The sequence below is a fragment of the Carlito syrichta genome, unplaced genomic scaffold (assembly GCF_000164805.1).
Source record: "Carlito syrichta isolate Samal-C Ts95f unplaced genomic scaffold, Tarsius_syrichta-2.0.1 Scaffold249661, whole genome shotgun sequence".
Classification (NCBI taxonomy): domain Eukaryota; kingdom Metazoa; phylum Chordata; class Mammalia; order Primates; family Tarsiidae; genus Carlito; species Carlito syrichta.
This window is the reverse complement of record NW_007193757.1, coordinates 13,968-37,078: the sequence shown is the minus strand read 5'-3', so window position 1 is coordinate 37,078 and position 23,111 is coordinate 13,968. Positions and strand designations below refer to the sequence as shown.

The window sequence follows — 23,111 nt, the reverse complement described above, 5'->3', positions numbered from 1 at the left end:
GTCACATCCCAGTCACGGAAGAGGTGGTGTCTGCTTGTAGCAGTTACTTAAGGGGAGGACAGTATGATCTTCATTCAGGACACATTATCTTTATAACATGACTCTAGGCATCTGAACTCAGGGTGCTCTGTTGCTAACCTATGCTTAGCTTTTTTTGCCCTAGTGTCTTTAATATTTTCATTTCTCATTTCTTAATACTGTTCTAGTAGAGTTACATATGTATGTTGAGTAGTGACCTTCATTAGGAGGGTCTTTTTTCCTTTCAGTTCCTCAATGTTGGGTATATGTTCTTTATTGTTTGCCCACTTAAAATCCACTTAAATGTTTTTCAAGATTTGGCTGCAGCTTCTGGCGTTAGAATTGACAAATCCTTAGGTCAGGGCATTTATTAATAACCTTTGTGCCTTGAATGTGCATATTTAGTTTCTTAGTTGCACTTATTTTCTCTGGTTTTGTTAGATGTCCCTGGGCAAATGCCAGAGACCAGCTAGCACTTACAGGCACTTATTAGTTAATTGCATATTTTAGTTCTTAATAATCTGCAACCTAAACTTTTCAGATGAAATGTTAAAATTGGGACTTTGGTGGTGTTTTGGTTCTTCCACCCCTTTTTCCTTATTGTTTTCCAGTCTCCCTAACTTTAATTTCGCTGGTAAAATTGTGTTTACCATTTTCTCTAATGTTAGAGAATCCATTTGTTGACTCTCCCTTGCTTCTAACCATTTACTTCTTAGACAGCTGTATGTTTGGGTACATTGTAGCCAGTTGCATTGAAAAGTTTTTGCTAGATTTGGTTCCCTTTTGAATTTTGCTTACCAGTTAACTAACTGGTGGATCATGTTAGGCAGAAATTGCATCTGTGAAGAGATTTAAAGCTTAGTCTTAACTTTTCTTTTAAAAGTTTCTGCTTTTCTTTCATTGGATTTTCAGGAGTAATATTTATCATTTCCATAATGCAAATGGTAGTTTTCAGGGAAAAAAGTAGTATCAGGTGCATGTTCCTAGGCACTTAGTTCCCTAGTTTAAGGAGAAGTACTTTAGTCCTGCTAAACCGAGCAGATTGGTCCACTGACTGACATTACTGATTATTCTCCACTTTTTTCATCCATTTTTTCTTTCATGGTATTTATAATATTCTTTCTAGAAATTCAGGCATTTTGGGAATAGCCTGCCCTGTTTTCCTTTGGCCCTACTAGGAAGTCACTAAAATTAGCTGTCAGATTGTAAAGAATCCGTGTTAAAACGATGATCAGAACCAGCAATTTAAAGGACCCAGTTAAGGCTGTCCTTCGACTTGTGTTCCCCAACCTTCTCAATTCATAGGATTTTTTTCCAGAGAACTCCCTTGAAACTTGCCTACCACACCTAGCCATGGATCAAGTCTAGATTACTCTTTAATGATGATAATGTCAGTCTTATATTCCATTCTCTTTGATTTGGGGGAGGAGAGGGAAAAACAATGACCTTTACATTCTCCTGCTTATCGAAATCAGTTTTAATAGTGAAGACTGGAGGTATCGGTAACTTGTAGGGCACTCTTATTTTGGTTTCTTTTGACATTGAGCCACTGTGGAGTAGATTTTTACCTGCAATTAGTTGGTAAAGGATGAGATCCTTGTTTTTGAGCAAGAGTAGTTCTGTCTTAAGCAATAGTGTTATAGCCAAAATATTTCTTCATCTAACTGATCTTTGCCTGAAAGCAGGTCATCATACTGAATCTATACATTGTTGTTTTGTTTTGTTTTTTTAATCTTTTTGGCAAAGATGAGTCCTGCATTAGAATTGCCTAGGTAAAGCCATTGCTATGACCAGTTTCTGGGTAGGGGCTGGGGCTATGACTAAGTGATAGCAACACTTCTTGCGTCTGTTTCTTCAAGGCAAACGAATGCACGTGCAGTTGTCCACCAGCCGGCTTAGGACTGCGCCCGGGATGGGAGACCAGAGCGGCTGCTATCGGTGCGGGAAAGAGGGGCACTGGTCCAAAGAGTGTCCGATAGATCGTTCAGGCCGCGTGGCAGACTTGACCGAGCAATATAATGAGCAATATGGAGCAGTGCGTACACCTTACACCATGAGCTATGGGGATTCATTGTATTACAACAACGCGTACGGAGCGCTCGATGCCTACTACAAGCGCTGCCGTGCTGCCCGGTCCTATGAGGCAGTGGCGGCTGCAGCTGCCTCCGTGTATAATTACGCAGAGCAGACCCTGTCCCAGCTGCCACAAGTCCAGAATACAGCCATGGCCAGTCACCTCACCTCCACCTCTCTCGATCCCTACGATAGACACCTGTTGCCGACCTCAGGAGCTGCTGCTGCCACAGCTGCTGCTGCAGCAGCAGCCGCTGCTGCTGTTAATGCAGCTTCCACTTCATATTACGGGCGGGATCGGAGCCCCCTGCGTCGCGCTACAGCCCCCGTCCCCACTGTTGGAGAGGGCTACGGTTACGGGCATGAGAGTGAGTTGTCCCAAGCTTCAGCAGCCGCGCGGAATTCCCTGTACGACATGGCCCGGTATGAGCGGGAGCAGTATGCGGATCGGGCGCGGTACTCAGCCTTTTAAAGCTTGAGGTGAGAGCGGTGGGTTGTCCTCTCTTTGGTTCTGTCATCCCTCCTGCAGCCTAAAGGGCTCCACTTAGGCTACCCTGCTTGCTTGCTTTTGCAAGGTTAGGGTGAGGTTACTAGCATGGCTCAGAGGCTAGGGAGAAGTCCTAACTGCTTAACTTTGAAATATGTCAATGTCCTTAGCCCTCATGGCTATTTTTTTTTATAGGGCTCCCGGTAGTGGGAGTCAATCTGATTCTGTTTGTGCCTGAAAAAACAAAGCATGGTGTGCTGGTGAATGTTGGGTCACACCTATGTACTGTAACTGAATCTTACTTGGGACCCAGACATTCAGACACAGATGTGCTCTTAGAGCCTTCAAGTTTCCTAGGTGTGCAACATAATTATGGTCTTCAGATTTCCCTATTCTGCTTTGTGCTATGTTAAACGTCTGATTTGACCTTCAATAATAAAGTCCGTAACTGCAGTTAACCTGGTTATCACTGCTCAGGTCCCAGTTACTAAGAAGACTACTAAAATGGTATCATCTTAATCTTGAAGCATTTTTTGGCATTCCTGGGTAACTCAGCCCCTGTGAGTTTTATTAACATATCTGGTTGTAAGTTGGGGCAGAGAGAAGTACAAAACATGACTTTTATAAAGTTCTATAAGGAAGTCTGGGATTAGACACCATCCAGCTTCTCTGCCCAGCTCAGATTCATTCCCTGAATAGAGTTACCCACTCTGTCACTATATCTTTGAATGTCCTGTAACAACCTGTTGCTCTGTTCAGTTTTTGTTTTGTTTTGTTTATAACTGCTCCCACAGTGCTAGTTTGGACATCTTCTACTTCCTCAAGGTACATCGTAGTATAGGCGTGCATGCACACCTGGTAATTTTACTCTTTGGTAATGTTGAAGTCCAGGCTTGGGAGCTTTGCCATAAGCAGAACACTCCCTTCTTCATCTTCTCACTAGCTGATGGAAGCATTTAATAATCTTAAGCCACCAGCTTTGCCTTGAGTCCTCTGGCTTTTTCCTCTGTCATACATTTTAAGCCCCATGATCCATTTGGCTCTACTTGAGTATATTCTCTTCTGACACTTGCCAGCTTTGGGCTCTAGGTATTTGAGATTGTTGTACTTAAGGGTAATATCAGCACCCTTAGTTTTGAGTAGCTCACAGTGTGTCCCAGACATTACTATTGATCCTTAGTCATAGTAACTGTGAGTGATAACTCTGTCATCAGCAGTTAGGGCATGAGGTAGGTAACTTGCTCAGGGCCATTGGATAGGAAATTACTGATTTGGCTCATTGGATAGAAAATCATTGATTGGGCTGGAAAAGAAACTTCAGTGACTTGATGTGTAGCTTGCACATGCCCTCCAGTACTTCTTTCAGAAGTGAGTGTCTTCCCTAGGCAGAATTGGATGTCCTTGGGTCTTAGAACGTGTTCAGTTGATGCTACTTTTGTCTAGACAGACCTTGAATGGTTTTTAACTTGGACCTTGGCAATAACTCCCAGATTAAAACATATTGTTGACTTTTTTAACCCCAGAGCACTAATTGAAACCTGTCCCTTTCTCCTGTCCTCTGATGACAGTTTGTGATGTGGAATTAACTTCTGTAAGGAATGCTAATGTTAACATTAGGAGCAATGGAATGTCTATGCCTACTCTCATGAAACAAGACTCGCTATTTAAGACCTTAGTCTGGGATTATTTAGCTTTCCCCACTATTCTCTGGCCCGTCAAGCACTTTTCACTTGTAGAAATTATTATACTGGGGAAGGACACAAATAAACATAAAAGGAGTATCAAGTTATCAGACTTTGTAAAGATGTTCTTTGAAGTTATAAGTGGGAAAGCCCTTTTGAGCTTTGCTGTAAAGCCCCTGTATTGTGCTCTCTTTCAGGTGGGATGTGTGTGGGCTGAAATTCCGAGCTGCGGTTGTGCATGAGAATACACCCTTCGTGGTACCCCATCTCCGGGACGTTCTCGGCTCTGTGCGTTCAGTTCCTCAGGAACCGTGGACCTTAATTTACCTTGCTAAGTTCAGACTTTCTCTTCCTTTCCTTTCCTGCCTATTTTCCTGTTCTTCCTGTCCAGTACTTCTGTAGCCTCCCATTCATGTTCTCTTCTCCCAGCAGGCGTCATTGAGTGCAGAAACTGGTGGGGGCTGTGCTGTCTCCTCCCTGCCTCCTGCCTTCGCTGGGTGTTGGATTGGGAATGACCTTGATGAGAGTCTCACTGCTCCTGGGTCTCTTTGGCCCAAAGACTAGACCTATAGTTGGATTACTTTTTTCTTTCCAGTGAAATAAATGGTTTTTCAACTTAGGGTATGTGTGCTTTGAGAGAATTTTTACTTGGGCTTGTTTTGGGGTTCTTTATTTGTACCTTGAAGAGAAGGGGAGGGTGTAAAGTTTCAGATATTCAGCTTTGGGTGACCAAAACTGCAGCTATTGTTTATTATATTGGCTTGATGCATAAGTTCAAGGCGTTTTTGCTTGCCCATGGAATGAAGGTATTGTGTGATGGTTGACTGGACACAGTTCATCACGTTTGCCAGTTTGCAGTTTGACTGATGTGGTTATCATATGTCACAAGTGTTCGTTTTCTTCCGCTCCATATTTTGTTTTTGGTCTCGAAGTCTCTCTCTCGCTTAGGCTGGAATACAGTGGCATGCTAATGGCCGTCACAGCTTTGAGCTGCTGGGCTCAGGCAGTCCTTCCACCTCGGCCTTCCAAGTGGCTGGAACTACAGGCACATGTCACCACACCCTGCTAATTTTTCTTGATTTATTGTAGAGATGAGGTCTTGCCTAGTTGCTCAGGCTGGTCATGAACCTGTGGGCTCAGGCAGTCCTCTCATCTGGGCCTCCCAAAGTGCTGGGGTTATAGGTGTGAGCCACCATACCTGGCCTCACAGAAAACGCTAACTTTTCAAATCTGAGAAATGCAAGGCATATTCACAAGCACAGCATTGTCGTGACAAATGACAAATGATAGACTCCCAACAATGCAATGTTGCCGTGCCAAAAACGTTACAAACTTAAGCATCACCCTAATATATAGGACTTCAGGTACCAAAGAAAAGTTTTCTATAGAAGCCTAGGCAGGCAGCTTTATTCCAGTGAATATTTCTCCCGTTAGTTCAGTTTTGTTGTAAAACCAACTAACTGTAGTTGGGAGAGACAGGCCTTCCCTGTTAGAGAAACAATCACCTTCCCTTGAGACCACTATCTCAGCCACCCAGTCTAACTAGGGTCATTTTTTCCTTTCTGCTTTGAGAGCCTGATCTCGAAGTAATGGACAGCCTAACTAGGTCAACTTATTTCTAGGGAAGAAGTCTTAAGAAAAAGTGTTTGGGGAAAGAGGAGACGGCCAGCTTTCACTAGTGCTTCTTGTCACATGGAAAAATGAAGTTGTGGTTGTAAAAGAATGTCTTGCTAACTCTAGGCCAGTACCATGTTTTGATGGCCTCTCACCAGATTTGCATAGCTCTGCCAAAATCCAGAGGGTACCTGAATGCTTCCACTAACACCTTATTACTATATGTACATCCGTTAGATGGTAGGTATACAGAAAGGACCCAGCAGTGTGCATTAGATTAGTTTATTGAACTGTGAGGTTGGGGCTGAGTACAGGAGCCACGGCCTTCTTAGTTCCATGCTTCTGTTGAAACAGTTTGTTTTCCATGTTTTTATTTTCTTTGTTGATCCAATTTCAACATACATAGGACTGTCTGGTCAGGGCATTTCTCAGAAAAATCATTCCACAAATACTGAGCACCTGCTGTGTGCCAGGCATGCTTTCAGGAAAGGTAGGTTGTGGTGATCGGTGATTTCTCAGCTTTTTCTACTAACTGCTTCTGCCTCTTGGATTCATTCTAATTCATAGATGGCCAAGGTTGGAACAGCTTTGTATCTATCCAACATGTTATTTATTGAATATTTTTTGTATATGAGCTCATGTACTAGGTGTTTTATGTATTCTCATTTAATCCTTCCAGGCAAGCAAACTTCTGTCGGTTTTTTTTCCTTTCCAGACTGAGTTCTCTTTGCCATTGCCACTTCTGTTGGAGGGTCATACCTATTTTGTTCCCTTTTCCTCTAAAGGACAGACCTATTGCTGATGCCCACTCTCAGTATATACCACTTGGTCTGTTGAGTGGGGTTGGCGGATTTCAAAATATGGGAGAATAGCAGTACCATATAAATTGCATATTTATTACATAATTATATAATACTTAGTATATACTATAATAAGTATATGTTATATAATTATATAAGTAATTATAAACAAGTAATTTTGCAAATACTGTGATACTCTATACAAGGTGTTATTCTAGATGCTAGGAGTACATGATTTTGGAACTTATATTCTAGAGGGGGAGGCAATGCAAATATCAGAATTGTTTAGATGGGTATGGGTAGAGAAGGATTTTCTGAAGTGACATAGTAGTTTAAACATGAGCATGATCTATTTACACATTATAAAACTAGTTAAGTCTAAGCTCAGGTTCCAGACTAGCCTGAGCAACATGGTAAGGCCTTGTCTCTACAGTAAGTCAAAAAATTAGCTGGGTGTGGTGGTGCATGCCTGTGGTTCCAGCTACTTGGAAGATTGAGGCAGAATCATCATCTGAGCCCAGCAGGTCGAGGCTGCAGTGGTCTTGAGGATGCCACTGCACTCCAGCCTGGGCAACAGAGTGAGACTCTGACTCAAAAAATAGTTAAAATTTTAGCTCCTTGATTATATTAAGGGAGTCAGTTTAGCTTTCTGCTTTGAGAGCCTGATCGCCCTGTAAATGGACAACCTAAGAGTAATTTTTTTGTGATTCAGAGTCTGAACTGGCTTAATACTTCATACTAGACTTTTTTTGTTTGTTTTTCAGTCTTGGTCTCACTCTGCTCAGGCAGATCCTTCTGTCCTAACTTCCTGAGGAACTGGGACTGGAGGTGAGCACCACTACACCTGGCTAATCTTTTTATTTTTGTAGAGACAAGGTCTCACCATGTTGCCCAGGCTGGTCTCCAACTCCTGGGCTGAAGGTGTCCCCCCATATTGGCCTCCCAAATTGCTGGGATTACAGGTATAAGCCACTGCACCAGGCCAAGATCTTTTAAAAAAAAAAAAACTATGTGTTTGGCTTGATGAAAGCAAGAGCACTATTAGAAAAAAAATTTTTTTTTTTGAGTTGGAGTCTCTGTCGCCCAGGCTGAAATGCAGTGAAACACTCATGGCCACCACAGCCTTGACCTGCTAGGTGGGCTCCGGTGATCCACCTCAGCCTTCCAAGTAGCTGGAACTATAGGCACAGCACACGCCACCACTCCTGGCTAATTTTTCTTTTGAGGTGACGTCTCACCAAAACTGCCCAGACTGGTCTTGAACCTGTGAGTTCAGGCAGTCCTCTCACCTTGGCCTCCCAGAGTACTGAGATTATAGGCATGAGCCACCGTACCCTGCCTAACACAGACCCTTTATTTTATTTATTTTATTTATTTATTTTGGGGTTGGAGTCTGACTCTGTCACCCAGACTGAAGTGCAGTGGCCACTCCCGGCCACCGTAGCCTCGACCTGCTGGGCTCCGGGCATCCTTCCGCCTCAGCCTTCCAAGTAGCTGGAACTACAGATGCGTACTACCACGCCTGGCTAATTTTTTTTTATTTATTGTAGAGATAAGGTCTCTCCAAGTTGCCCAGGCGGGTCTTGAACCCCCGCGGACTCAGGCAATCCACTCACCTCAGCCTCGCAAGGCGTGGAATTACAGGCTGAGCCACCGAGCCTGGCTACAGAGACCCTTTAAAAGTTAGCTGAAGCCAGGCTTGGTGGCTCAGCCTGTAATCCCCGCCTTTGGGAGGCTGAGGTGGGTGGATTGCTTGAGCCCGCGGGTTCGAGACTCGCCTGGACAGTGAGACCTCATCTCTACAATAAATAAAAAAAATCAGCCGGGCGTGGTAGTGCTTGCCTGTAATTCCGGCTACTTAGAAGGCTGAGGCGGAAGGATCGCCGGAGCCCAGCAGGCCGAGGCTGCAGTGGCCGGGAGCGGCCACTGCACTCCAGTCTGGGCGACAGTGAGACTCCAACTCAAAAAATAAATAAGTAAATAAAAAATAAAAGTTAGCTGGGCGTGGTGGTGCATGCCTGTAGTCCCAGCCACTTTGGAGGCTGAGGTGGGAGGATCTGAGCCCAGGAGTTCATGGCTGCAGTGAGCTATAATAGTGCCGTTGTACTCCAGCTTGGGTGAAAGAGGAAAACCCCTTCCTGATTCTTAAAAAGAAAATAGTGGATTTATTTTAAGGAGGTGATTTGAAAAGATTGAATATGGCCGGGTACAGTGGCTCATGCCTATAATCCCAGCACTTTGGGAGGCCAAGGTGAGAGGATTGCCTGAGCCCACGGGTTCAAGACGAGCCTGGGCAACCTGCTGAGACCTCATCACTACAATAAATCAAAAAATTAGCCGGACATGGTGGCATGTGCCCGTAGTTCCAGCTACTTGGAAGGCAGAGGCAGAAGGATCGTCTGAGCCCAGCAAGTAGAGGTTGTGGTGGCCGGGAGCGTGCTACTGCTCCCCAGCCTGGGTGACAAAATGAGACTCCCAACTAAAAAAAAAAAGAAAAAAAAAAATCCAATATAACTCACTGATTTTCAACATTGAAGTGGCTTGAAATTACTTTTGTTAAAGCTTCCAATCAAGTGTATTTCTGAGTTGAGGCCACACATTCTGCAAGATTATGTGCCTATCACCTCAGCAGTGGTAGTTTTTCTTTTCTTTTTTTTGAGTTGAATCCTCACTCTGTCATCCAGACTGGAGTGCAGTGGCTGCTCCCGGCCACTGTAACCTCAACCTGCTGGACTCTGGTGATCCTTCCGCCTCAGCCTTCCAAGTACCTGGAACTACAGGTGCACGCTACCACGCCCAGCTACATTTTTATTTATTGTAGAGATGAGGTTTCGCCAAGTTGTCCAGGTGGGTCTTGAACCCGCAGGCTCAGGCAATCCACTCACCTCAGCCTCCTAAAGCACTGGGATTACAGGCTGAGCCACTGAGCCCAGCCGGTAGTTTTTCAAGAGTGCTTTAACAGACTGATTTTTCATAGCATTCCACTGTTCATTCTGTCTACTAGTGTGATTAGTAGCCAGCACTCTGAGAGCTGACTTTGCAGTTCACTAGGTACTATCTGATTGCCTACTATGTGTAGGTGACCATGCAAAGATTACAAAGATGAAAATGACATAGTGTCTGTCCTCACTTTGCCTCTACAAACTGGTACCTGTCTGGGCCTTGGGTAAACAAAGTGATGTATCCTGGGGAGTCTGGGGTGGGAATGGTCATGCTATTTTGTATTAATAACATGGCCCAACCTGATTCTGCGTGGGTCAAAGGACCTATGAGGGGGGTAGAGTTTTCAGGATGATCTGAGAGTTTGATTTGGTGTTAGACCTCTTGGCCGTCAAAGTTTTCTAGGCATCTTCAAAATGGGGCTGACTTGAGTGAATGCTAAATTAAACCAGGCTCCCTACCCTAGAGCTGTATCAGTACTAAAGTAGACTCTAGGGGAGTTTAGTGAGAGATCTTTTGCACTGTGGCATGAAGTGCTGTATCAGATTACTGGAGTCAGTTTGCTCACTACTCTTGGGTTACTTACACATAACCCTTATGCTGAAGCAAAGGAAGTTTCCCAGAAGATGGTGACGGGACGCCCTAGGGTTACTTTTCTGCAGTGGGCTTTGAGAATAGTCCAGTTTGAAGTAGCCACCATGCCTGGCAAATTTTTTTTTTTTTTTGAGTTGGAGACATCTAGGAGGAGATGTCTCCAAGACAGAAAACTTAACTGTATATGAACAGGTTGAGGAAATTGGTGGCTCATTGGAAAGGAGAATGAGAGCCGGGCTCGGTGGCTCAGTCTGTAATCCCGCGCCTTTGGGAGGCTGAGGTGAGTGGATTGCCTGAGCCCGCAGGTTCGAGACCCGCCTGGGCAGGCGAGACCTCATCTCTACAATAAATAAAAAAAAACTAGCCGGGCGTGGTAGCGCGCGCCTGTAATTCCGGCTACTCGGAAGGCTGAGGCGGAAGGATCGCCGGAGCCCAGCAGGTCGAGGCTGCGGTGGCCGGGAGCGGCCACTGCACTCCAGTCTGGGCGACAGAGGGAGACTCCAACTCAAAAAAAAAAAAAGGAAAGGAGAATGACAGAAAAAAATTAAATATTAACTAGAGTAAATAAAAATTTCTGTAATATAGGACTTGTGTTAGACTGAGCTGCTATAACCAAGTACAGTAAATTGGGCCACTTTTATACAACAGAATTTTGTTTTCATACACTTTTTTATTTTTTGAGTTGGAATTTCACTCTGTAGCCCAGGCTGGAGGCCAGTGGCACGCTTACAGCTAAAGCAGCCTCAACCTGCTGGGCAAAGGAGATCCTTCTGCTTTAACTTTTCAAGTAGCTGGAACCACAGCGCACACCACTATGCCTGGCTAATTTTTCTTGATTTATTGTAGAGATGACGTCTCGCCAGGTTGTCTAGGCTGCTCTCGAACCTGTAGGCTCAGGCATTCCTCTCACCTCAGCCTCCCAAAGTGCTGGGATTATAGGCATGAACCATCGCGCCTGGCCTTCTTACAGTTCTTGAGACTAGAAAGGCCAAGATCAAGGCAATGGCAGATTTGGGTATCTGGGCTTTGTCTTGAATTCACATGGCCAGAGTGAGGGATTCTGGAATGACTTTTTTTGTGGGGGGTGGGATATTGGAATTGCACTCTGTCATCCAGGCCAGAGTGCAGTGGCATGCTCACGGCCACCATGGCCTTGACCTACTGCACTCAGATGATCCTTCCACCTCAGCCTTCCATGTAGCTGAAACTACAGGTGTTAGCCACCATGCCTGGCTAATTTTTTTTTTTTTGAGTTGGAGTCTCCGTTGCCCAGGCTAGAGTTCTCTGGCATACTGACAGCCACCCCGGAGTCAACCTGCTGAGCTCCCGTGAGCCTTCCACCTCGGCCTTCCAAGTAGCCAGAACTACAGGCGCATACTACCATGCCTGGCTAATATTTGTTTTTTTGTAGAAACGAGGTCTTGCCAAGTTGCCCAGGCTGGTCTCGAGTCCGTTGGGCTCAGGTAGTCCCTTGCCTTAGCCTCCCAAAGTGTTGGGATTATAGGTGTGAGCCACTGTGCACCTGGCCAAAACTTTCATCTTACATAGGAACTAGATAATTTTTGAAGTGGCAAGTGTATCTTCTTTTTTCTTTCTGAGTTGGAGTCTTACTCTGTTGCCCACACTGGAGTGCAGTGGCACGCTCATGGTCACCGCAGCGTCAACCTGCTGGCCTCAGATGATCCTTCGCCTCAGTCACTAAGTAGCTGGAACTACAGGTGTGTGCCACCACATCCTGGCTTATTTTTTGATTTATTGTAGGGACAGGGTCTCCCCAAGTTGCCCAGCCTAGTCTCAAACCCCTGGACTCAGGTAATCCTCTCCCCTCCACTTTGATGAGACCCCGTTTGTACAATAAATCAAAACATTAGCCGAGCACGGTGGCACACATCTGCGGTTTCAGCTACTTGGAAGCCAGAGGCAGAAGGATCACCCAGAGCCAAGCAGGTCAAGACTGCGGTGACTGTGAGCCTGCCACTGTGCTCTAGCCTGGACAACAGAGTAAGAAACCGACTCACAAAAATAAATAAAAAGACAAGCTTCTGGGGAGGTTGAGGCAGGAGTCTTTGTGAAGTCTTGTATTGTTTGTTTTATTAAACCTTGCATTATTTTGATAAACAGTTTTGTCACGTTAACATCTCTCTTCTGTCTTAAGCCAGATGATGATGGCTTAACATGAGTGAACCTTCCAGCCTCTTACCAGATTGCAAATCTTCTGACTGGAGTAGGCACCTGCATCCCTTTATAGCAGATAAATAGCACTCTTGAGATAAAAAGACGCTGCCTGGCGCTGTTTGTCTCAGTTGCTGGGTTAGGCTGAGGCAGGAAGATTGAGCCCAGGAGTTTGAGACCTGCTTGGGCAACATAGCAAGATTTGTCTGTTAAAAAAACTAAAAAACAGGAATGGTGCTCCCTGTCTGTTAAGGAGACAAGGCACCAAAGGAGGAGGCACTTAGATAGTGGTAAATGAACCTTAAAGGCTGAATTTAGCATTTTATTACTGTATCTTAGGTTGTCAAGGCTAACAGAGAAGCAGAGTACTTTGACACTAGGGGCTTATTCTTCCATTAAGTGCTGTCTGCGTGTTTTTCTTTCATTACCTCTCTACCCAACATCTGAATTGTTTATTTTCTGGTATGCCACAAGATAGGGCCTCTCAGCCAGTTGCCAGGTCTCAGTGCTGTAAGCCCAGCACTTTGGGAGATGGAGGTGAGAGGATTGCCTGAGCCCATGGGTTCCAGACTAACCTGGGCAAGCTGGCATGACGTCGACTCCACAATAAGTAAAAAAACTAGCCAGGCGTGGTGGTGCATGCCTGTAGTCCCAGGTACTTGAAAGGCTGAGGTGGAAGGATCACCTGAGCCTCACAGGTCAAGGCTGCAATAGCCATGATAGTGTCACTGCACTCCAGCCTAGGAGACATACTCTTAACTTTAAAAGAGGGGGGTAGGAAGCTCTCAGTTTCACAACGTAAGGAGTATTGACACCAAACTTTTGAAGCTTCCTCAGTTCAGTTGTCCCTTGAACAATATGAATTTGAACTGTGTGGTTCCATTTAATTATGGATTTTCTTGCACCTCTGCCACCCCAAGACAGCAAGACCAATACCTTCTCGTCCTCCTCTGCCTGTTTAGTGTGAAGATGACCAGGATGAAGACCTTTATGATGATCCACTTCCACTTAATGAATAGTAAATGAATGTTCTCTTATGATTTTCTTAATAAAATTGTCTCCTTTTTTTGAGTCGAAGTCTGTTGCCCAGGCTTGAGGGCAGTGGCACATTCATGGCCACTGCAACCTCAAACTGCTGGGTGTAAGTGATCCTTTTGCCTCAGCCTTCCAAGTAACTGGAAATACAGGTGTGTGCCACCATGTCCATCTAATTTTTCTTGATTTATTTTAGAGATGAGGTCTTGCCAAGTTGCCCAGACTGGTCTTGAACCTGTCGACTCAGGCAATCCTCTCACCTTGGCCTCCCAAAGTGCTGAGATTATAGGTGTGAGCCATTGTAAGAATCTAGTGTATAAAGCCGTGAGCATGCCCTACTGCACTCCAGCCTGAGCAACAGAGTGAGACACCAACTCAAAAATATATGTACATACCTATATCATACAAAATATGTGTTAATCAACTTTATGTTATTGGTAAAGCTTCCAGTCAACAACTGGCTATTGCATTTTGGAGGAGTCAGAAGTTATATAGCAATATTTACATAGGGGTCAGCGCCTCCAACTCCCTCGTTGAAGGGTAAACCATATAGAACTTCAGTCTGATCTGTTCCATCCAGGTTATTGTAATGGGAAGGAAAATGCCAGTTACCCTATTGCTTAAACTGAACAAGGGTGTCCTAATTTATTTATAGGCTTGAAATGGTTTGAAGAGAGCCGGGCATGGTGGCGCATGCCTATAGTTCCAGCTACTTGAAGGCTGAGGCGGCAGGATCTCCTGAGCCTAGCAGGTCAAGGCTGCGGTAGCCATGAGCGTGCCACTGCCCTTCAGCCTGGGCAACAGAGTTGAGACTCAGACTCAAAAAAAAAAAAAAATGGTTTGAAGAGCAGACTTTAACTGAACAATAAAAGTTTTTCTCCCAGGCGTGGTGGCTCAAGCCTGTAATCCCAGCACTTTGGGAGGCTGATGCAAGAGGATTGCCTGAGCCCAGGAGTTCAAGACCAGCCTGGGCAACGTGGTGAGACCTCGTCTCTACAGTAAATTTAAAAAATTAGGTGGGCGTGGTGGCGCATGCCTGTAGTTCCAGTTAACTGAAAGGCTGGAGCAGAAAGATGCCTGAGCCCAGCAGGTTGAGGCTGCAGTGACTGTGAGCATGCCATTGCATTCCAGCCTGGAGAACAGAGACTCCAACTCAAATCAAAATTTTTTTTAAAAGTAAGCCTAGGCTACACGGCAAGACCTCTTCTCTTCTCTACAAATAAATCAAAAACTTAGCGGGCATGGTGTTGTATGCCTGTAGTCCCAGCTATTCAGGAAGCTGAGGCAGAAGGATCATCTGAGCCCAGGAGTTCAATACTGTGGTAAGCTGTGATTGTGCCACTGCACTCCAGCGTGGGCAACAGAGTAAGACACTGACTAAAACATAAGTATGCATTGCACTCATTTATAGTTCCAGTCATCCTGGAGGCTGAGATAGGAGGATCACTTGAGCCCAGGAGTTTGAGTTCAGCCTGGATAACACAGTGAAACCTTTTCTCTCAAAAATTAGGCTGAGCCGGTCATGGTGGCTCACGCTTGTAATCCCAGCACTTTGGAGGCTGCAGTGGCTGTGAGCGACCCACGGCACTCTAGCCTAGGTAACAAGAGTGGTGAGACTCCTGCTCAAAAAAAAACAAACCAAAAAACTGATTTCAGTGGCTCATGTAAGTAATCTCAGCACTTTGAGAGGCCCTAGGAATGGGGACTGCTTGAGCCTGGGAGTTTGAGACCAGCCTAGGCACCATAGTGAAGCCTCAGAAAACCGGTGTAGTGGCGTGTGCATGTAGTCCCAGCTATTTGGGAGACTGAGGAGGAAGGATCACCTGAGACCAAGAAGCTGAGGCTTTGTTGAGTTGTGATCGTACCACCATACTGTAGCCTGGGTGGCAGAGTGATGTCCTGACTCAAAAAATAATAAAAATTGAGTTTCAAAAGTGAAAATAAGCTTCATGAAAATACACAAGTATTTTTAAAAATAAAGACTTTGGAATGAAATTAATATGCGGTTATAAGGATCTATTTAATCTCAGCTGTTAGACATTTTCACATTTTTGGACATCTAAAATTTGTGTCTGGATAGCCATACATCTCATAGTTTAACTTCCAGTCTTATTTTACTAGCACATAAAAGTAGCACTTAAGTGGCATTTTGGATTAGAAGAAAAATAGTTATTTGGTATGAATGTAGGGATTTTAGTAGGCTACATTCCTAGAGATGAAATAGATATTTGACATTTTTCTACATATCACTTTATTCTCAGAAGTCTTTCTAGTTTATATTCCCACCTCTTATGTATGAAAGGCCTCACCTAGGCCAGGTGTAGTGGCTCATGCCTGTAATCTCAGCACCTTGAGAGGTAGAGGTGAGAGAATTGATTGCCTGAGCCCAGGTGTTCCAGACCAGCCTGGGCAACTTGGTGAGACCTCGTCTCTACTAATAAATCAAAAAATTAGCTGGGTGTGGTAGTATGCATCTATAGTTCCAGCTACTTGGAAGGCCGAGGAGAAAGGATCTCCTGAGCTCAGCAGGTGGAGGCTGTGGTGGCTGTGAGTGTGCCACTGCACTCCAGCCTGAGCAACAGAGTAACACTCCAACTCAAAAAAAAAAAAAAAAATTAGCCGGGCATGGTGATAAGTGCTTGCTGTAGTTCCAGCTACTTGAAAGGTTGAGTTTGCCATGAGCCTGCCACTGCACTGCAGCCTGGGCAACGGAGTGAGACTGACTGGGGTGGGGGGAGGTCTCACTTAAAACCATCACCTTTTGGGAATTAGGATTTCTCTTTTTTTTTTTTGAGTCGGAGTCTCACTGTGTAGCTGAGGCTGGAGTGCAGTGACACCCTCAGGCACCACAGCCTTGACCTGTTAGGCCCAGGTGATCCACCTCAGCCTTTAAGGCTGCTAGAACTACAGGTACGTGCCACCATGCCAGGCTAATTTATTTTATTGTGGAGACAAGGTCTCATCATATTGCCCAGGCTGGTCTTGAATCCCCTGGACTCAGGCAATCCTCTTGCCTTTGCCTCCCAAAGTGCTGAGATTACAGGCCTGAGCCACTGTGCCCCACTTCACTGCAGCCTTGAACTCCTGCGTTCAAGTGAGCCTCCCACCTCGGCCTCCTGTGTAGCTTTGACTACAAGTGTCTGCCACCATGGCCAGCTGATTTTTTGTGTGTGTGTGTGGAGATGGCATCTTGCCCGGGCTGGTCTCAAACACCGGCCCTCACATGATCCTCCTGTCTTTGCCTCCCAAAGGAAAGGACTGGTTTCACTTTAAACAACCACACACTTCATATCGACTCAATTCTGCCAGGAAATCAGAGGGTCCCTGGTCCATTTGCTCTCATTCACTTTCCTTTCTTGTTGGGCTTATTGGCTAATGACCTGCTACATATTTCACTGAAGCAATCAGAAGAGAATTATAGTGAATTGTAGCAGTTAAATCTACCCAACTTCCAGCGTCTGCACCTGTAGTATGTTCCCTCTTGTTAATTATGCTCTTACTAAGACCATTTGGTGTATGTGGGCCCACCCTCTTGCTGCTTCTATTATTCCCTGCTATCATCCTACCATCTTTCCCTCCTATCATTCATTTCTTCTTTCTCCTTTTCTCTCTCTGTGTCTCTCGTCTCTCTCTAGTTGGGGTCTTCCAAGTGAGATTACAGGCATGAGCCACCACGCCTAGCCATTTGTTCTCTTTACTGGATCAATTTCAACAGCGTTATATTTTGTTACTCTTTTTAAAGGAAATCCCATGATGCTATTTCCCCTTCCAGTTGCCACTTCATTTCTTCACTCCTTTTTGAAGCCAAACTTCTCAAAAGCATTTGTTATAGTCTCTGTCTCCACCTATTGCTTTTTTTTTTTTTTTTTGAGTTGGAGTCTCATTCTTAGCGCCTAGGCTGGAGTGCAGTGGCACGCTCACAGCCACTACAGCCTTGACCTGCGGTGCTCAGGTGATCCTTCAGCCTCAGCCTTCCAAGTAGCAAGAACTACAGGCACATGACACCATGTCCAGCTAATTTTTTGATTTATTATAGAGATGAGGTTTCGCCAGGTTGCCCAGGCTGGTCTCAAACCAGTGGGCTCAAGCAGTCCTCTCACCTCGGCCTCCCTAAGTGCTGGAATTATAGGTGTGAGCCACCGCTATTGCCTTTAATTTTTTCTCTTAGAGTTGAAGTTCTCTTTTTTGTTTTTTTGAGTTGGAGTCTCATCTGTCTCCCAGGAGAGAATTGCCTGAGCCTACGGGTTCAAGACTAGTCTGGACAACTTGGTGAGACCTCATCTCTTTTTTTGAGTTGGAGTCTTACCCTGTCACTGCTCACAGCCACCCCAGCGTCAACCTGCTGGGCTCCAACGATCCTTTTGCCTCAGCCTTCCAAGTAGCCGGAACTACAGGCATGCACTATCACATCCGGCTAATTTTTAAAATTTATTGTAGAGACGAAGTTTTGCCAAGTTGCCCAGACTGGTCTCGAACCTGCAGGCTCAGGCAATCCACTCACCTTGACTTCCCAAAGTACTGGGATTAGAGGCTGAGCCACCAAGCCCAGTCAAGACCTCATCTCTACAATAAATCAAAATACTAGCCAGGCACGGTGGCCATGCCTGTAGTTCCAGCTACTCGGAAGACTGAGGCAGAAGGACCATCTGAGCCCAGCAGGTTGAGGCTGCGGTGGCTATGAGCCTGCCACAGCACTCCAGCCTGGGCGAACAGAGTAAGACTCTAACTCAAAAAAAAGAGAAAAAACATTTGGGTTTGCAAGGTGAAAAGAAAGGTGACAAGCATTTTTCAGGGCAGTAATAATGAGACATTGCAGCCAGGCATGGTGGCTCATGCCTATTATCCCTGCACTTTGGTAGGCCAGGGTGAAATGATTGCCTGAGCCCTTGGATTCGAGACCAGCCTGCGCAACTTGGTGAGACCTCATCTCTACAATAAATCAAAAAATTAGCTGGACATGGTGTCATGTGCCTGTAGTTCCGGCTACTTGGGAGTCTGAAGTGGAAGGATTGCCTGAGCCCAGCAAGTTGAGGCTGTGGTGATCATGAGCGTGCCACTGCATTTCAGCCTGGGCGACAGAGTAACACTTCAACTCAAAAAAAAAGTCCCAAATACGAGTAGTGCCAAGGTTGAAATCTTAGTCAAAGCAGTTTCATTCATTGCTTTGGCTTTGTATACTTTATAGAGCTGTGCTGTCTACTATGGTAGCCATCGTGGAGTAATAGTACTGTGGGTGCCAGATACCCAGGGGATTTCAAAAAGCATGAAAAGAATGTAAAAGATCTCATTCATTTTTAAGTGTTCATTATATGTTAAAATGAATTTTTTGCATATATTGTGTTAAAATACATTATTAAAATAAAATTAATACAGTTGATTTCACTTGTTTCAATGACCTATGTGGCTTTGCATTTATGGTTCACATTTTATTTCTGTTGGATGATGCTATGTAGGTGTTAAAGACTTTTAAATGTATATCTCCAGTCCCAAATTTCTCATCTGTGCTCAACACTCAGGGATTTACAGACCTACTTGGCCTTTTGTTTCTCAAAATTTGTTTGTTTATTTATTTTTATTTGGAGTCTCATTGTTACCCAGGCTGGAGGACAGTGACAAGCTTATAACCACTGCAGCCTTGACCTGCTGGACTCAGGCGATCCTTCTGCCTCAGCCTTCCAAGTAGCCGGAATTAGAGGCGCGCGCTACCATGCCCAGCTGACTTTTTGATTTATTGTAGAGATGAGGTCTTGCTGCTCAGGCAGATCTCGAACCCGTGGGCTCAGGCAGTCCACTCACCTCAGCCTCCCAAAGGCGTGGGATTACAGGCTGAGCCACTGAGCCTGGCTAATTTTTTAATTTTTGAGTTGGAGTCTCACTGCCACCCAGGCGGAGTGCAGTGGCATCTTTACAGCCACCTCAGCCTTGACCTGCTAGGCTCATGTGATCCTTCTGCCTCAGCCCTCCAAGTACCTGGAACCACAGGCACACACCACTACACCCAGCTAATTTTTTGATCTATTGTAGAGACAAGGTCTCTCCAGTTTGCCTAGGCTGGTCTCGAACCCCTGGGCTCAGGCAATTCTCTCGCCTAAGCTTCTGCAAGTGCTGGGATTACAGGCGTGACACATCGTGCCCAGCTAAGGCTAACTTATCCTTCAGGGCTTAGCTTCAGGTTCAAGCATCAGAATGCCCTTCTGGACCACTTGTAGCTAAAATGCCTAACCTTTGGACCCAGTTTGTGTATTTTGCAGTACTTACCCCAATTTATTTACTCACTAACTGAATATTTTTCTCATAAAATTGTAGGCATTCCTTACAAGATTTTATTTTATTTTAATTTTTTTTTGAGTTGGAGTCTCACTCTGTCGCCCACAGTGGAGTGCAGTGGCCACTCCAGCGATCCTTCTGCCTCAGCCTTCCAAGTAGCTGGAACTGCAGGCGCACGCTACCATGCCCGGTTAATAATTTTTTGGTTGATTGTAGAGATGAGGTCTCGCCAAGTTGCCCAGGAGGGGCGCGAACTCGCGGGCTCAGGCAATCCACTCACCTCAACCTCCCAAAGGCATGGGATTACAGGCTGAGCCACCGAGCCCGGCTCCTTACAAGATTTTAATAGGGAAAGGAGATTACCTGTCTTGCCAATATATATTCCAAGGCCTGGAAACATACATAACAGACTCTTATTTTTATTTTTTTAGTTAGAGTCTCACTGTCGCCCAGACTGGAGTACAGCAGCACACTCGTGGCCATTGCAGCCTCAACCTGCTGGGTTCAGGCGATCCTTTTGCCTCAGCCTTCCAAGTAGCTGGAACCACAGGCATGCACCACCATGCCCAGCTAATTTTTTGACTTATTGTAGAAATGAGGTCTCGCCATGTTGCTCGGGCTCTTCTCGAACCCCTGAGCTCAGGCAATCCTCTCGCCTCTGCCTCCCCAAGTGCTGGGATGACAGGTGTTTACAATGTTTCTGTGTAAGTTGTCTTTGGAATAGAGCTCCCCTATAGAAGTTCCTACCCTCTGCCCACCTATCCCCCAGCCATCCATAGCAGCCACCAGTCATTCAAGGAACTGAGTGCCAGCCCTGCCTGCAGTAGGATCAGAGGATCCATGGACAGCTATTGTCAGGACTGGACTCGTCCCAACCCACAGGAGCTTGGAGTGTAGAAAGGCATGCTAGAACTGTCTGATACTAGGAAGACCCTTTAGCTCTGAGGCTGGGCAGGGGAGCGGATTGTCTGGAGTGCCCACTGCTGGGAAAGAGCCTTGGCAGGAGGGGCGCACTGACAGCCCTCCTGCCTCAGCACCCACAGGGACCTCCCACCTCCTAGGCCTCCGGCAGGGATAGTCCTTTGGGTAGGTTGTCCCCATGGATTTATTTGTATATCTGAGGGTCTGCCTCTGGCTGTGAGCTTGCTGTTGAAGCCGATGGCACTCCCAGCTGGGGTCGCTGGTCCTAGCCAACATCTAGGAAGTATTTTGCATTTATTCTTTCAAACAACTTTAAGAGGAAGGTATGCAATTTTCAAATGACTCATGAAGAATTGGGCTTAGGTTAAGTAACATGCCCAGGGCCACAGCAAGGGCTTGGATTTGAACTGGCCTTCCCCTCCAGAACCATACTTTCACCTGCGAGTGGCCCCAGGGCCTGTGGCGAACGAGCTCCTCCGCTGCAGCTTCGTGGCCTCGGGCAGAACCTCGGGCTCTCCCAGGTCGTCGGCGGGGGCGGGGAGTGTCGCTGCAGCCTGGCGCGCTATTGGCCGCCGCCGCGCTGATGGGCAGGGAAGGGGCGGGCGCGCCTCGTCTCACCCGCCCTGAAAGGGCAATTCGAGTTGGGGACGCGTGCTCCGGCGCGTTGGCCATACATTCAGCTAAACCAATCTCGGGTAGAACAACTCATCCCTGCAGAGGAGGTATGAGTCACAAACACCGCCACCGAACAGTGCTGGCCACGCCCTAATCCGAAGGTGGCCAGTGGTACCGTCCGCGCGGGAAGACGACCCTTTCCCTAATCCTCACTGCTTCTATCCTGTAACAACTTTTTTTGTTTTTTGAGTCGGACTCTGATGCCCAGCCGGAGTGTAGGGGCACACTCACGGCCACCGCAGCCTCCACCTGCTGGGCTCAGGCGATCGATCCTTCTTCCTTAGCCTTCCATGTAGTTGGAATCACAGGTGTGCACCACCACACCCAGCTAATTTTTTTATTTATTATAGAGACAAGGTCTCGCCAAGTTGCCCAGGCTGGTCTCTAACCTGTGGGCTCAGGCAGTCCTCTTGCCTCAGTGTCCTGCTTCTGAGCTATCAGAGCCCAGGGCCGGCCGGGGCCACCGTCACTGGCAGCCTAGGTCACCGTACCATTTGAAGAGCTTGCTAGATCTGTGGATAGGGTCTATTGTTAGGACTGTGACCCCTTAGCCAACTACTCATCTCCATTTCCGTAGCTTCTTACTGCAGCTTTCTGCTGTGATGAGACACTAGGAATCAGGGTCTTTTTGTCTTTACCAGGGCCGGGGGCGGGGAAGTGCTGAGGGAAGGGCTGGTCAAATCATTTCCACTTTCTAAACCTCAGTTGCCATAACTGCTACCTCACTGGGTTCTTTTGGATAAGCAGACATGATGGATACGTGGTGTAGCTTCTACGGGATCCTCAAAGGCCCTGCTAGCCTAAGGTACTTCTGACTGAACTGATCTCACCAGGTCTTCCACTCTCTCCCTGTGGGTTCCTGGAGCTGATTCTGCCATTTCTTGCATTTCCATACTCCTGGGCAGTAGAGCCTAGTCCTGGTCTCATTCAAGAAAGCCCTGAGATGGATTCTTATGACAAACTGACAACTCTTCCCAGGAATGTTTGTTTTTTTTTTTGGAGTTGAAGTCTCACTCTGTCATCCAGACGAGTGCAGTGGCCGCTCCCGGCCACTGCAACCTCGACCTGCTGGGCTCTGGCGATCCTTCCACCTCAGCCTTCCAAGTAGCTGGAACTACAGGCGCACGCTACCACGCCCGGCAATTTTTTAATTGTAGAGATGAGGTCTTACCAAGTTGCCAGGCGGGTCATGAACCCCAGGAATGTTTATTTCCCCTCTCCTGACTTGCAAATCTCCTGGGTCAGGTTGACTTCTAAGGACCAGGACTGTGATTCAAATCGAAACCAATCTGGGGCAAGTGGCTTCCCTTTTCTGGGTCATCCTGTAGGCAACCAACCTTTTCTGCCTAGACAAGCTCCTCCCAGTACACTAAGTGCCCCAAGGGCACTTAGTCTTTCTGTCACACTAGCTTCACTATGTGGCTAGAAATCGGATGAAGGAGATAGATTTCAGGCTGCCACAGGCAAGCTTAAAAGGTGAAGCAATGCTTGGGCTCTGGGAGCATTTGCAAAGCAGAAGCTCTGGTCTGGTCTGTGCCTCTGCCACTGTCCCAGGAAAAATGCTGCAGTAGAAAGCAGGGGGTTCTCAAACATCACCTAGGGGCATATGGATGCTCATCTGACAGGCTGTGATGATATTTAAATTAGGGCTACTTGGCGAGACCTCATCTCTACAATAAAAAAATTAGCCGGGCATGGTAGAATGTGCCTATATAGTTTTAGCTACGTGGAAAGCTGAGGCAGAAGGATTGCCTGAGCCCCGCAGATCCAGGCTGTGGTGGCAGCATACCACTGTACTCCAGCCTGGGTGATAGAGTGAGACTCCAACTCAAA

General features: G+C 46.2%; 1 protein-coding gene across 5 annotated transcripts in view; it reads left to right on the top strand.

Annotated features, from left to right (window-relative positions):
- LOC103253733 (RNA-binding protein 4) overlaps nt 1-23,111 on the top strand; it is a 34,043-nt gene that overhangs the window by 2,922 nt on the left and 8,010 nt on the right. For 2 of the 5 annotated variants that reach the window (XM_008051974.1, XM_008051976.1), the window contains exons 3-4: nt 1,878-2,571; nt 4,458-4,880. The exons of 1 other annotated variant lie outside the window; for it this stretch is intronic. In XM_008051974.1, coding sequence (XP_008050165.1) covers nt 1,878-2,563 — 686 coding nt within the window. In that variant the 3' untranslated portion in view covers nt 2,564-2,571; nt 4,458-4,880. Of the gene's footprint in view, nt 1-1,877; nt 2,572-4,457; nt 4,881-23,111 lie in introns of those variants that run through there. 2 more of the 5 variants (XM_008051977.1, XM_008051978.1) reach the window with 1 other exon arrangement.